General features: G+C 41.1%; 1 protein-coding gene across 1 annotated transcript; it reads left to right on the top strand.

Moving 5' to 3' along the window:
* The first annotated feature begins 201 nt into the window (after nucleotides 1-201).
* On the top strand, nucleotides 202-12,996 carry LOC100822921 (calcium-transporting ATPase 5, plasma membrane-type). Its single transcript, XM_003580365.4, has 34 exons — nucleotides 202-524; nucleotides 2,946-3,062; nucleotides 3,137-3,194; nucleotides 3,431-3,531; nucleotides 3,605-3,736; nucleotides 3,823-3,912; nucleotides 4,221-4,290; nucleotides 4,490-4,560; nucleotides 4,636-4,719; nucleotides 4,811-4,888; nucleotides 4,970-5,041; nucleotides 5,696-5,779; nucleotides 5,858-5,940; nucleotides 6,012-6,120; nucleotides 6,202-6,257; nucleotides 6,331-6,373; nucleotides 6,466-6,549; nucleotides 6,676-6,813; nucleotides 6,961-7,026; nucleotides 7,114-7,212; nucleotides 7,700-7,810; nucleotides 7,888-8,055; nucleotides 8,705-8,764; nucleotides 8,892-9,053; nucleotides 9,713-9,829; nucleotides 9,937-10,035; nucleotides 10,103-10,240; nucleotides 10,415-10,515; nucleotides 11,647-11,692; nucleotides 11,775-11,909; nucleotides 12,002-12,109; nucleotides 12,205-12,296; nucleotides 12,454-12,545; nucleotides 12,714-12,996. The coding sequence occupies exons 1-34, from the start codon at nucleotides 384-386 to the stop codon at nucleotides 12,755-12,757; spliced, it is 3,249 nt and encodes a 1,082-aa protein (XP_003580413.1). The 5' UTR covers nucleotides 202-383; the 3' UTR covers nucleotides 12,758-12,996.
* The last annotated feature ends 1,259 nt before the right edge of the window (nucleotides 12,997-14,255 follow it).

Genomic DNA, 14,255 nt, shown 5'->3' with positions numbered 1-14,255 from the left:
GTTATTAAAAAATTCCTTCAAATATGCCTACAAAATAGTCCATCATAAAAAAGACGTACTCCGTCTTTTTTAGCAAAAACTGAAAAAGGAATTCTCATTAATTTTATTCCTATGATAAGAATATGATCTTCCATTTTTTTTCATTATAAAAATATTTGAACGCTCCATAAAACTATGGAAGGCCTCCCTCCGTATCCCCAGTTCCCATAAAATAAAAGCGGCACGGCCACGCCGTGACAGAGCTTTGCCGCTGGCAACCGCTGAACTCGCCAGCGAACCTCTGGGCTTCTCCCCAAAAGCACCCTCTCTCTCTTCTCCTCGCCGCGAAAAAAATCCCCTTCACTGCAAGCCACGTGCCAGTGTTCAGGACGCAGCAGGAGAGGATGGAACCGTCTTCGTCGGGCTCCGCCAAGGCACGGCGGAGCAGCAGCGGCGGCAGCTGGGGCAGCGTGGGCGGCGGCGGCGCCGACCCGTTCGATATCCCAGCCAAGGGCGCCCCCGTCGAGCGGCTCAAAAAGTGGCGGGTGAGTTGCTGTGCTTCGTCTAGCTTTTTTCCAGTATGTTTTCGTGTTAGCGCGCTCTCATTTGTTTTCGGTAGCGGATGGAGGCTTCTGTCTATCTCTTCCTTGAGATTTACTGATTTTTTTGGGATTCCGGTCTGTGCTTAGGGTTTTGGATTTGAAAATTATCGCCAGTTTCGTCCGCTGTTTTCACTTCGGAGTTGTTTTTGGCCGCAATTTTTTTTTCACTAGGCCGTCATATCCATTCGCCGCGTTCACAGTTCAGAATCTAGTTATTTTGCCTCCGCATTTTGAAGTCCAGCCTGCACCAGTAGATGATCAAGTAACTTTTCCGGTTTTGCCCTTTGGTGGTTGCTAGGGAGAGGGGAGTAGCTTTTCCCCTTTGGCATTCGTGCTCGCGTTCAGATTTGAGAGTTACTGGCTCCCGTTTTGTCCCACTTTCACGAGATATCCCCTCGCATTCCACTCCCTGTTGTTGCTTCTGAGTGGATGTACCCGTCGGTTCAGTTCATTTGCCCTTCTGCTGCGTTACGTTGATTCGATTTTACCCGTGGCTAGTGGGCGTAAAAGTGTAAAACCACCGAGCCAGTTGTTCGGATTTGATTCAGTAATAGTTGCTCAGGCCAGTTTTGGTATTCATTCGCACTTTAACCCACCGGCTTTGTCCTCAATATCTTAGAATTGTTCTTTTGCTTTTGACCCGACTGAAATTGCGTTAGATATGGATTGATGTTCCCTTACTCAGGGATACACTCGCTTTTGCATATTTTCCAAATACGGACGTCGTCTAGAACTCTGTAGATGCGTAGTATGATATTCTGGTCTAGCCACGCGTCGAACTGTGACAGTGTTGGAGCTGCCGACGTGCTAGCCTTGCCCTCATATTCAATTGTTGGGTTCGGGTGTCCGAGCGCTGCAGACGAGAGATTCACTAATGAAGAATATTGTATTGTAGTTCCTGGTGGACGGCCTAGATTTGCGTCATTCTCGTCCTCAAAGCAATGCTTGGAAGTTGTTCGAATTTGTAGAGTTCACAATTCAGTATTGGCCTTGTTTTAGATGGTACAGAACTCGCAAATACTGGAGTACTACAGACGACAAAATCTGTTGTTATCATGTCCGAATCCTCTGGATTGGCTTTCTGGTAGTATTTTCATAAAGTTTATAGTATTTGGGACCAGTGACCACACCTGTCGCATCTCATTCACGAGTTTAATAAGGAGAGGTATTAGATGGACCTTGTTGAAATATGTGATGCAGGTGGATTTGGTCCCCACTGGGACCTGACAGCCTCAAAGAGAAATGGTTGCTGGCCAATAGGGTTGTGATCGATTTAATTTCTGACATTTATTTGGAACATGGAAAACATGAGATTAGTTGTTATAGCACCTATCCTACGGGAACTGAAACACAGGAATAAGTAATATTAGAGGTTATTTGGTGGCTCCGCAGGAAAAATCACATGAACTCTCTTTAGAAATTTGGTGGATGGCATAGATGACCTGATCCTGATGAATAATTCCTGAGATTTTGGATTCCTTTGAATCAACAAGGCCCTTATGGGAACTGGGCATCTCCAAGGGTGAGCCCCCATTTGTCCCTTTGGGGGGTGTTTGGACAAATGGGAGTGGAGAAAATATCAAGTTGTCCAATGGTAGCCCCCATTTGTCCATCTAATTAGTCTTTGACATGTGGACCCGGCAGACAAGTGGACAAAGTTTGGCCAAGTTTTGCATAAATGGGGACTCCCTATTCTCTCCCCAAATTTGGGGAAGAAATGGGAGAGTTGGACAAGTTTTGGACAAATGAGGGTTCCCATTGGGTTGTGTTTTGGTCCAAGAACCCCCAAATGGACAATTGGGGAGGATTTGGGTGCTTCCCTTAACAGCATCGAGGAGTGATTTATGTGTAGTTGTGGTGTATGTCCTCAAATTCTGTAGTATCTGTCACAATGTTAGTCCGAAAGTTTAATATCGCAGCATGTTGCACAGAGTTTGTGCTGGTGGCAGAACTCTTTACTTGCGTCTAGGAGAGATAATCACACTATTAGAGATGCAAACAGGTCACTATTAGGGTATCCTTCAACCCTATTTAGTTCCAAAAAATGAACTAATTTTCCAAGAAGTGACGTGACTTTGGAATTTTAGTTCATTTGGTTAAACTAAGTAGGGTCAGAGGGTACCCTAATGGTGACCTATTTGCATCTCTACACATTGTTTAGGGACATCCAGTTAACGTTGGATAAGATGGCGTAGTTCATTCCATGCTAGTTACTATTGCAGTGCGTGTTTTTCTGGGTTTTGTCAGCAACTGTAGATTTTCTTTGTCGGTGACTGGAGACATTGATTCTTTCTGCTACCTAGTAACCGAGTGCTGATATTTCAGACTATTTTGGATATAACCACTTTGTCTTGTGTCCTGCAGCAAGCAGCTCTTGTCCTGAATGCATCAAGGCGCTTCAGGTACACGCTAGACTTGAAAAAAGAGGAACAAAAGGAGGAAGTCATAAGAAAAATTCGTGCGCAAGCTCACGTTATAAGGGTATTTTTCATCTTGTTTTCAGTGTGATTTTTCCTTGTGGATGTATGCTGATATTTTTTTATTTCCCTCTTTAGGCTGCATTCCGCTTTAAAGAAGCAGCTCGAGTCAATGATCAGCCAAAGGAGACAAAGGGTATTATTTCCTTTTTACTACCTGACCTATTAGTTTCACTTCTTCCTGCATATGACAGACCTTATGATTTGCCAATTCTAGCAGTGCATGTATTAATGTTTTGTAGGAGCACTGCTGCTAATATATACTATCCGTGATTCAATGCTGGCCACCAGAATTCAGAACATAACGAAAGAGATAAAATTTAGTTTTTCACAACTATCTAACATGATTATTTCTATGCTGAATTTTTGCAGCATCACATGTCGATGGTGCACTTGGCTTTGGAATTAAAGAAGATCAGCTTACTGCACTGACCAGAGATCATAACTACTCTGCTCTGCTGCAGTATGAAGGGGTGAGCTAGTTCTGGTGCCCTGTCTTTTCACATTTAAAATGTAATAATTTCCACTGTGTAACGTTCCCTACAGATTTCAGGGGTAGCAAGTATGCTAAAGACAGATACAGAGAAGGGAATCAGTGGAGACGAGTCAGATTTGACGGCGAGACAAAATGCATTTGGGTCTAATACATACCCTCGTAAGAAAGGAAGAAGCTTTCTGGTATGCATATGGTTCTCTTATATTTGCTTGGCAATTGCTCTCAACTCTCTGGGATGCTCACTATTGGTGTTGTTACTTTTGCTTAGGCTTTTGTGTGGGATGCTTGTAAAGATTTGACCCTCATCATCCTCATGGTAGCAGCTGCTGTTTCTCTGGCCCTGGGCATCACAACAGAGGTGTGCATTGCATCTTTAGCCTTTAGGTTCTCCACTTCTTTACTTCTAAATCGGTCAAACAGAATTTATATTACTGTATGAGTACTCTGATTTCCTTGCTGTTTAATCTGGTGTTATATAACACATTTCAAATTTACCCAGCTTTATTCAATTTTCATTGACTAGTGATGCTGAAGGAAAACCATATCTTAGTTTTATTTTCCTTCCAATCTTTGCTCATCTGCTTACCATTAAATGGACTGTTCATCACCATTATTATACCTGGTTATGGCTGTATAACACCCAGTTCAACTTTTCTGGTTTTGTAGGGGATAAAAGAAGGCTGGTATGATGGAGCAAGCATCGGTTTTGCAGTTCTGCTGGTTGTTTTTGTTACAGGTTCTGCTCCGTTTCTGATTATTTCTGTGAGCACTCGTAATGCATGTGTCTCCCCTGCTAAACTACACAAAATATAATAGTCCTTTAAAACTTTAATTTAGTGAAAAGTGAACTACTACAACATGTATTTCGGATACTTGAGTCATTTTTGCCATTTACGTTTCATGATTTAATGGCTGACAATGCCATCTTGCTCCAGCTACCAGTGATTACAAGCAGTCGCTGCAGTTTCAGAATTTGAACGAAGAGAAACAGAATATCCACTTGGAGGTTAAAATTTGAGTCACATCTTAATAGAACGTTTTTTATTCTTTCCCAAATAACATCCCGGATGATCTCATTCAGGTAGTTAGAGGTGGAAGGCGAATCAAGGTATCCATATATGATTTGGTTGTTGGTGATGTCGTGCCACTCAAGATTGGAGACCAGGTATAAAGGATGTTGATCATCATTTTGAATCAAGTGGTTGCGAGCCATGAGCAGTTTACAATTATAAGTGGTAATATAATTTCTTTGACAGGTGCCTGCTGATGGGATCCTTATCAGCGGTCACTCCTTTTCCATAGATGAATCGAGCATGACAGGAGAAAGTAAAATCGTGAGTTGCTCTCATACACTGCATTTGAACTTACTAACTCCAAGTCCCAAGCTGACACTGCAACATGGTGGTTTATTGAAGGTAAACAAAGACCAGAAGTCACCGTTTCTAATGTCCGGTTGCAAAGTCGCCGATGGCTATGGTACAATGCTGGTGAGTTTGTCTCTACATACCAAATGGAGAAAACGTACAGCTATTTCCAGCTTCTGATTTTCTTTTGTTACTTTGCAAAGTAGAAATGGTCTGAATCAGCTTTGATTGCTCTATCTTGAATATAAATTGGTTCATTTTCTGTTGGGAAATGATTGAAATAAATTGTTCAAGTGATGTCTGTCGAAACTATTGCTGTCAAAGGAACAAGAAGATATCTTTATGCTATAATTGTTACTACTATCTGCTGATTTTTTAGCTATGGTAGCAAATGAATTTTGCAGCTATTAACTTCCCGCATATCTGCAAGTTAATGTATGCCGTATGATTCACAATTTCACATATGTAAATCCGAAACCGAATTGTAGAATTAATGCAGTATTGTAAATATAGTCTAGTCACTATGTGTTACTTCTAACCTTAAAAAGGTGACATTGTAAATATAGTTTAGTCTTATGATACACAGTAGGCAGGCCAGCCTCTTTTGGGCCAACGTGAGTGAACCTGAGATCAAGCATGGTTATTGGATATCGTATAACATAAGTTGAAAAAGCTCTCTAATCGACAATTTGTGATAATGTGGACAGAGGTCAATCCAGCAAGGTCTCTTATGCAATAGACCATTGATAATGAAAATTTCTGTTGTATAATACCCAGGTGACTGCTGTTGGTATTAACACTGAATGGGGATTGCTAATGGCAAGCATATCTGAAGATTCAGGTGAAGAAACACCTTTGCAGGTTTGATCTTGTAACTGTTAGAAGCCCTTGCACAAGTTCATGAGTTGACATTCTTTTTTAATCACGAGTATTGTGTAGGTTCGCTTGAACGGTGTTGCTACCTTCATTGGAATGATTGGACTTTCTGTTGCTGTTGTGGTTCTCATTGTTCTCTTGGCAAGGTATGATTGGTGTATTTTTTAATTTGGCCAACTGCCTTTTGGCTTATCAACGGCACCTTGTTTTCTTCTAGGTACTTCACTGGGCACACCTACAATCCAGATGGATCTCCACAATATGTGAAAGGAAAAATGGGTGTAGGCTCGACAATACGTGGAATAGTTAAAATCTTCACAGTGGCGGTAGGTATTAGCTTCTGTATTCATGGCTGCTGATTGTGTCTTTACAATTTCTGTTATCTTACCATCTTGGGATGTAATTAGGTCACGATTGTTGTTGTGGCTGTTCCTGAAGGACTACCATTGGCTGTCACATTGACGTAAGCATGAATTTACTGTGTAATTTACCTGTAACACATCATTAGCAATCATTGATCGTCATATTTGTGTCAGGCTTGCTTTTTCGATGCGCAAAATGATGAAGGACAAGGCTCTCGTATGTTGCCAACTTTCCATTGCTTGCTTGTGTTGTGTTACTTGTTGCAACAGCCTATCTGATGCAATTTTCTTAAATGGTTACTGCTATAGGTTAGGAGGCTTTCGGCATGTGAGACAATGGGCTCCGCAACAACAATTTGCAGTGACAAGACTGGCACCTTAACTTTAAACCAGGTGAAGTGCTGTTCTTTTATTTTCTCAATATTCTTCTCCTAATACATGGAAATGTCCTAGTAGGACTGGCTTCTGAAATATGCTTGTCATTGACTTCTTTACTCTTTCTTCATTGACAATCTTAAGATGACTGTTGTTGAGGCATACTTTGGTGGAAAGAAGTTAGCTCCTGCAGATAACACTCAGATGTTATCCGCTGCTATGTTGTCACTGATTATTGAAGGAATTGCCCAGAATACAACTGGTAGCATATTTGAGCCTGAGGTCTGTATAGACTTATATTAATCTCATAGTTTGTCCCTTCTTGGCATTTACATGACACGCTCCTTTTTATCCATGAAACCAAAAATTTGTTTTATTCTCATGTTGTTGATCAGCTTGGTGATTACTGAGTTTTATTCAATGTTGCAGGGTGGTCAAGCTCCAGAGGTGACTGGATCGCCAACTGAAAAGGCTATATTGTCTTGGGGACTGCAGGTACAAATATGGCCTCTTAGTGGCAGCCTCGCCCTAGAGATTCTTTCTGTCTCAGGCTTGATAACCATGATCTGCATATTTCAACAGCTTGGTATGAAGTTCAGTGAAACACGATCAAAGTCCTCTGTTCTTCAAGTCTTCCCATTCAATTCAGAGAAAAAGCGAGGCGGTGTCGCGGTGCATCTGGTAATTCAAGTTATCTGCATCAGTGACAAATTCCTAATTTGGTACTGTTTGTGTATGATGTATCTTTTAGCTTTTTTCGTCAGCTGCCTTTTGGATCACAATGTTGCATTGTATCTTCCTCATTTTGCCTTTACATGATCTGCTACTGGCAGTTCTGCCCACCCTGTCAAGGGTGGGTATGTCTTGATAGTGTACTTTCTTGTGGCTTCAGTTGTTGAAATAGTACACATTTCTATCTCACTCTGCTTCATTTGTTATCTTTACTTTGCACTGTGATTTGCATCTTTTAAGGTTCTGGAAGCAGGTTAACTCTATCTCGTATTGTCACTACCAATTACTCCTAAGTACCTAATCGTGTGCATCCTTGCCTTGAAGGCTTGAATAAATACAGAATGAGATATGAGTTTGCTAACCTGTTTTCTTCAATGCATTAAATTTCTTTGTATATTCATGATTTAACTACTGCTCTCCTTTCCTACTTCTGAAGGGTGGCTCTGAGGTTCATGTCTACTGGAAAGGAGCTGCTGAACTCATTTTGGAGTCGTGCACCAATTGGCTTGACGCAGATGGTTCAAAGAACTCGATGACTCCTGAGAAAGTAATTTCTTGTTCATTTTTTTATTAGTTGCTTAAGTACAGTACAGTTTTGCAATTAAATTATATTTACTGTTGCAGGTCGGTGAATTTAAGAAGTTCATAGAAGACATGGCTATTGCTAGCCTCCGTTGTGTTGCCTTTGCATATAGACCTTGTGACATGGATGATGTTCCAAATGAGGATCAAAGGGCTGACTGGGTATTGCCTGAAGATAACCTGATTATGCTTGGTATTGTGGGTATAAAGGTAATTTAGAAATTTTATGCTGTTAGTTACCGCGTCCATCTCGATGTTGTCATCAGTGGTTTATACACTTCTGGTAGTATTCCTGCGCCTTTACACCAGTTATCTGTAGCTTGATCTACTTTCTGCTGCATGCCTACTATTAATTCTGTTAGCACTTGCTCTCCCTGGTCATATAGTTGCACACTTATGATTAATTTCTCCATTTATTTGTTTTTTGTTTGCACAGAACGTGCTCAAGTGACGAGAAACTTTTGAAAAAGAAATACTGCTCTACTCATTCAGACTTAGAAATAGAACCATCAAGATATCCCCTAACCCTAATATTTTGCTCATAGTAACCCAAGAAGCATGTGCTACAACACTTAAAAGCTATAATAACATTTACATGACCTGCATCAGATCATTCCCTTCTATCTTGCTTAGTGATTATTGCCACATCTGCGGACATCTAGCACGACAACAAGCAACTGCTAGTAACACATTTTCAACCGTTATTAACATATGTATGGCCTACATGAGATCTTCCCCTTTTATTTCTTGCTTAGTGATTCTTGTGACATTTGTTCCTCTGGCAGCAGCCTTTATAAGGCATTTGTTAGGAGAAAGAACTGCATTTGTTTGCAAGAAACTAACAACTAGTTCTGTACAGGATCCCTGCCGCCCAGGAGTTCAAGATTCTATACGCTTGTGTACGGCAGCTGGCATTAAGGTAATTCTTGCACATTCTGGATAAAATAAAGAAGATATGGCTTGTCTCATATCTTTGCGTCCTCTTGTGATGTTTGCCAAATGTTCCTCCTGGTCAGTTTTATACAGTTTATTGTTTGAATTGTTAGGTTCGCATGGTCACTGGAGATAATCTTCAAACTGCCAGAGCCATTGCCTTGGAATGTGGAATACTTACTGATCCCAATGTGTCGGAGCCAATCATTATGGAAGGAAAGACTTTTCGGGCATTGCCAGATTTAGAAAGAGAGGAAGCTGCTGAAAAAATTTCTGTATGTTCATTATACTCACATTTACTAGCATTGTGTTATCTTTACATTGTAAGTAAATCACATGGAAATAGACATAATAGATTCTGGTGTGTTATGTTCAAACCATGAACTGTTATACCAATCTGCAACTTTTGGGGCATGTTGGAAAAAAAACCAAAGAGTGCCTTGTTTTTGTTTTTGTTTTTGTGACACCATAAGTCAAGAGAAGATCAATTGCTGTGATCTAGTAAGGAGATGGTTTGCATTAGCTGTGTATAAATTAACTAAAGTTTAGCACACGATCCCTAATTTACCTGCATTCTGTGCTCTGGGGTCATGTTTGTTTTTTGTTTATGCCCCTCCACTGCTCCATCCCCACCGTTCATTTGCGGAAGTATTAGGATATGTGGGATAGCACACTGTTGTTGGCACAAGTGAACACGGTATTTTTTTCATGATTTTAGTTAATGTGCTATCAGTTCTTAATTTTGATGTCCTCATGTCCCTCCGATCCATAATAAGTGTCTCGGACTTCGTACAACTTTGTACTAACTTTGTACTAAATCTGAGACACTTATTATGGATCCGAGGGAGTATATTTTTATACCAATTGCAGTATGTTTCACATATAATTACCAGTTTTTCCCTTTCAATTAAGTGCACTCTATAAATTGTTGCAGGTGATGGGGAGATCTTCACCAAATGACAAACTTTTGCTTGTCAAAGCACTCAGGAGCAGAGGTCATGTTGTTGCTGTAACTGGAGATGGCACAAATGATGCCCCAGCACTGCATGAGGTTTGTGAACTACTGATCTGCATAATGATCTATCAAGTTGTGAAGCAATTTTCTGGACGTGGTAAGAACCATCATCCAGTATTACTTACACAATTCTGTATTTATAGGCCGATATTGGTCTCTCGATGGGCATTCAGGGAACTGAAGTTGCCAAGGAGAGTTCTGATATTATTATCTTGGATGACAATTTTGCTTCACTCGTGAGGGTATGTACGTTGCATTCTTGTATTATTCTTCTGCTATGGCATCTCTGATATTATTTTTGTGCTTTAGGTTGTCAGATGGGGCCGTTCAGTCTATGCAAACATTCAGAAGTTCATACAGTTCCAGCTAACTGTTAATGTTGCGGCCTTGATAATTAATTTCGTTTCTGCTGTCAGTTCTGGTGACGTGCCGCTAAATGCTGTCCAGGTGTGAATTCTTAACTATATACCTGCGATCTTCTAGGTTCTGTTCTCTATGTTTCACTGTAATTCGCTTAAGTGGACTGCCTTCCGCAATTATTTATAAGACTATGAATTGTTCATTCTAATTTCTGCAACCACGGATCATATTTTTTGTTGGTTTCGCCCGCCTTGTTTGCAGTTGCTCTGGGTTAATCTAATCATGGATACTCTGGGAGCGCTTGCATTGGCAACTGAGCCACCAAACAACCATCTTATGCAGAGACCACCGGTTGGACGGAGGTGTGTTCTGTTCCTTGTGCTATTGTGGTTCAAATAACTTTCTTGGTTTGTAGAGATAATTCTGTTCACGTGCCATGCCAAGTTCACAAGTTAGAAGTGATTTATCCTTTTCTTCTTGGGTTGATAAAAAGAGTATGTTTTGTGGACCTAACTATCTGCCTGGAGTAGTGATTGTACACATACAATCTTGTGATGAATTGGAAATATGTTTTAATATTTCATTGTTAGATGTAGCTGTGAACAACTCTGCTCGAGCGAGCCTGGAGCCCTGGTCCTGGGCTTATATTTTGGCTTGCCTAGCAAAACCTCTCTTAAATTTCACATAAGTATAAGAAATCGTTCAATCCAAGGTTGACCAATCAAGAATATAAAGGACAAAAGATTCACCAAGACTAAAAGATCGCAGTGCTCATTCTTCATAATCGAAATGACACTGCTCATTCATCAAGGACATTGAGGTCCTAAACCCTGACCACTAATCAAGATTCTAGACCGAAAGAGAAAGTTGGTTACACATTCATCAACGAACAGACTTGGTGGCAGAAGGATGGTTTAGCGATGGCAATGAGTAGGGTTGACCAGCGGAGGAGAAGCAGGCACATGGTGATGGCATGGGAGTTGGGACCTGGGGTATTGCACTTGTGGCTAGGGTTGGGGTAAGTAAGGGACTTGCTGTAGGGGACATGCTGCGATGGTGTAGTGATAGCAGTGTGGGATTGATTGTTTTCATGGGGTCAAGCTTGCCGAACTTCATATCTGGGGTATTCCATTTGCAGCTGGGGTTGTTGTAAGTTGAGGCTTGTTATATGGGCCAGCCGGCCATGGTGTAATGATAGGGAGTGTCGGGTTGATGGTTTGTGTGGGGTGAAGCTTGCTGAACTTCATGTCTAGCGTCTTGTCAAGCCCGAGCTGACATCAAGCATCTTGGCGAGCCCGAGCTTCTTCTGACATGCTAGTTAAATATATATTGCTCATCTGTATGACATAAGTTTATGTTCCTGATTGATCGCCCCATCACATGCTCTTCATGATATTGTATATGTGTATCTGTAATCACATACCACCAATATATCGGATTATGCAATGAAGTCCCAAAATAGTTTGCTTAAAGGTGTCTCAACTCGTTTTCAGGGAACCTTTGATAACAAATATCATGTGGAGAAACTTGCTCATAATGGTATGCTACTTGCCGCTGTACTCTTAATATTTAAAATTTGAATATTTGATAGCATATTTTCACTGACAAGTTGTTCCTTCAGGCTTTCTTTCAAGTTTCAGTCCTCCTTACTCTGACCTTCAAGGGCCAGAGCCTTCTGCAGTTGAAACATGATAACGCAGCACATGCGGAAACACTGAAAAATACCTTCATATTCAACACATTCGTCCTCTGCCAAGTAACTCACTCCTTCTGCCCTAATTTGACTCAGAAATAAATGCAATTGATTCAGCGGGGTTATACATATAACTGCAATCTTGTCTTCCTCAGGTGTTCAATGAGTTCAATGCCAGGAAACCAGATGAGTTGAATATATTCAAGGGTATTACTGGAAACCGCCTCTTCATGGCCATTATAGCGATAACAGTTGTACTCCAGGTAAAAGGAACCGAGATTGTTCTTCTGTATGGCAGGTGAGATGATCTTGGTATGTTATTGTTGTATATTTATATTTGGTCCTGTGGTCTATACAGGTACTTATCATCGAGTTCCTTGGCAAGTTCATGTCAACAGTCAGGCTGAGCTGGCAGCTGTGGTTGGTGTCAATAGGCCTCGCTTTTCTTAGGTAAGACTCTCCAGTTCATAAAACAGACAGATCTTGGTATGATTGTAGCATCTGTCCTCTGGTAACTTAAATTTTATTATTGTTGTAAATTTTTGCAAGACTTTACATACCCTCATGTTGAACTTATAGCTGATGGATTTCTTTTTTCTTTGGGTAGCTGGCCCTTGTCACTGTTGGGAAAGCTTATCCCTGTTCCAGACCGTCCATTCTCAGATTCATTTACCTGCTGCAGCCGAGGGAAGAAAGAGGGTATGTGTTTAGCATTGTATTCCACTTCCACACTGTACTTGTTTGCCTAGGCTCATATGGGTTGTGTTTCGTACCTCATATTGCCATTGGCAAACTATGTCATCCTCCCTTCCGTTAATCATCGATTCCTCACATCAGGCTTGCCTCACATGATTTCATTTCGTGCAGCTGATGATGAGAAGGAAGGCAGTGCTAAACAGAACAATGTATGAAGTCCACTGTCGGAATTGAGAGTACCTTGTGCTTTTTTTTGCCAGGCTTTTAACATGATGGGGCTGTAATTATCTGGTGATTTGGATTGTAAATACACTAGGTTTCGTATGGATAGATCTCACTTTTTGGAAACTTGACACGCTTTCTTAACCATACGCCTGACCGTTGTGTGCTGACTTGGAAGCTGGAAGTTAGCTTAAAATGGATATTGGAGAAGAGGACTTGCGTTTTCTCTGTTTGTGCCTGCCAATTTGTTCATTCGTCAGTTCCTGTCGTTTCTATTCAAATTGCTTTTCATCGATTTTGGGCAAAGCGTGCGAATCACTCCTTATCTGGAGCTGGCCTGGAAAAGAAAGAAAAATTCAAAATCGCATGCATCGCACTAATGAATGAATTGTGAAGAGGTAACAAGTTTTCTTGCTACATCAGAAATTGAAATTATATTGCTCTTTGCGCCACGCCTTCAGGCTGTGTCCTGTACTCCTATGTTCATTCCATGGTAGTGCTCTTGTTTCGTTGCACTCTTTTGGTGCAACGGCTTCTCTGAATGGTTTTGGCTTGGAGCTCATTTTCTGTAGTTCGTTCGTGTAAACAAAAGTGGAAGCAGACTTAGTTCAATATGACACGACAGCGACAAGGTGCAAAGGCTTCGTCTGTCCTCGTTGCCTTGTTGGTTCCAACGCGCGCATGCTCGGCACAGCATACGTGTGGGCCGCGTGGCGTAACTGACAAGATATTAGTAGTGTCTGCAGAAAGAACCCTAGCAGTCTGTCTCGAAGAAGAATAGTGTTCTGGTTTTGTCGTCGCAATATACCGTAATAAAGTTAGTACTCAGATTTAGTACAACATTGGATAGGAAGGAGTAGTGATTTCCGCAGCTCGTGCTTATCGAAGACCAAGTGAGTTTGTGGATTTATCCCACACTCATTTCACTTTTCACATCTTGTTTTGAAAGATGTGTCTGACGGGTTTCCGGCCACAGTATTTAGGTTCCAGTTTTTTACATTAAGACCTTAGTTGGTACTAGTATTTTTTATCACTGGCGTTTTGGTCACCGGCGGCCGGCGCTGCTCATTGGAAAATTTTCTACTAATCTCTGCATTAATATGAAAGATGGAATTGTTTTTCTTAAACAAAATACTAGTTTGTATAGGTTTTGCCCAGGATGCCGGCTGGCTCCGCCGCTGGTTTTGGTATTTGAGGGGGTTTTTGGTGTTCGTCCAAAGCTGTCAATAACACATTCCACCCCAAGACACTAGTGGGGGAAGTTAGGATAATTTCTTATAATCCTTCCTTATCAAATAACTATTTGGATTTCTAGTGTTTTCTACTTTGGAGTGGACAATATCCTACAAAACACTAAATCCATGAATATTAGATAACCGTTCTCTTAAAAAAAATCCACACGCGTGGCATCGTTGAAGAAAAATGAGCGTAACCACACGCGTGGCGTCGTTGAAAAAAACATATGAGCGTGTACATGTTGCGACGCCGATA

The sequence above is a fragment of the Brachypodium distachyon genome, chromosome 5, assembly GCF_000005505.3.
Source record: "Brachypodium distachyon strain Bd21 chromosome 5, Brachypodium_distachyon_v3.0, whole genome shotgun sequence".
NCBI lineage: Eukaryota > Viridiplantae > Streptophyta > Magnoliopsida > Poales > Poaceae > Brachypodium > Brachypodium distachyon.
Note: the sequence above shows the minus strand (reverse complement) of the source record. Positions and strands in the feature narration are given on the sequence as shown.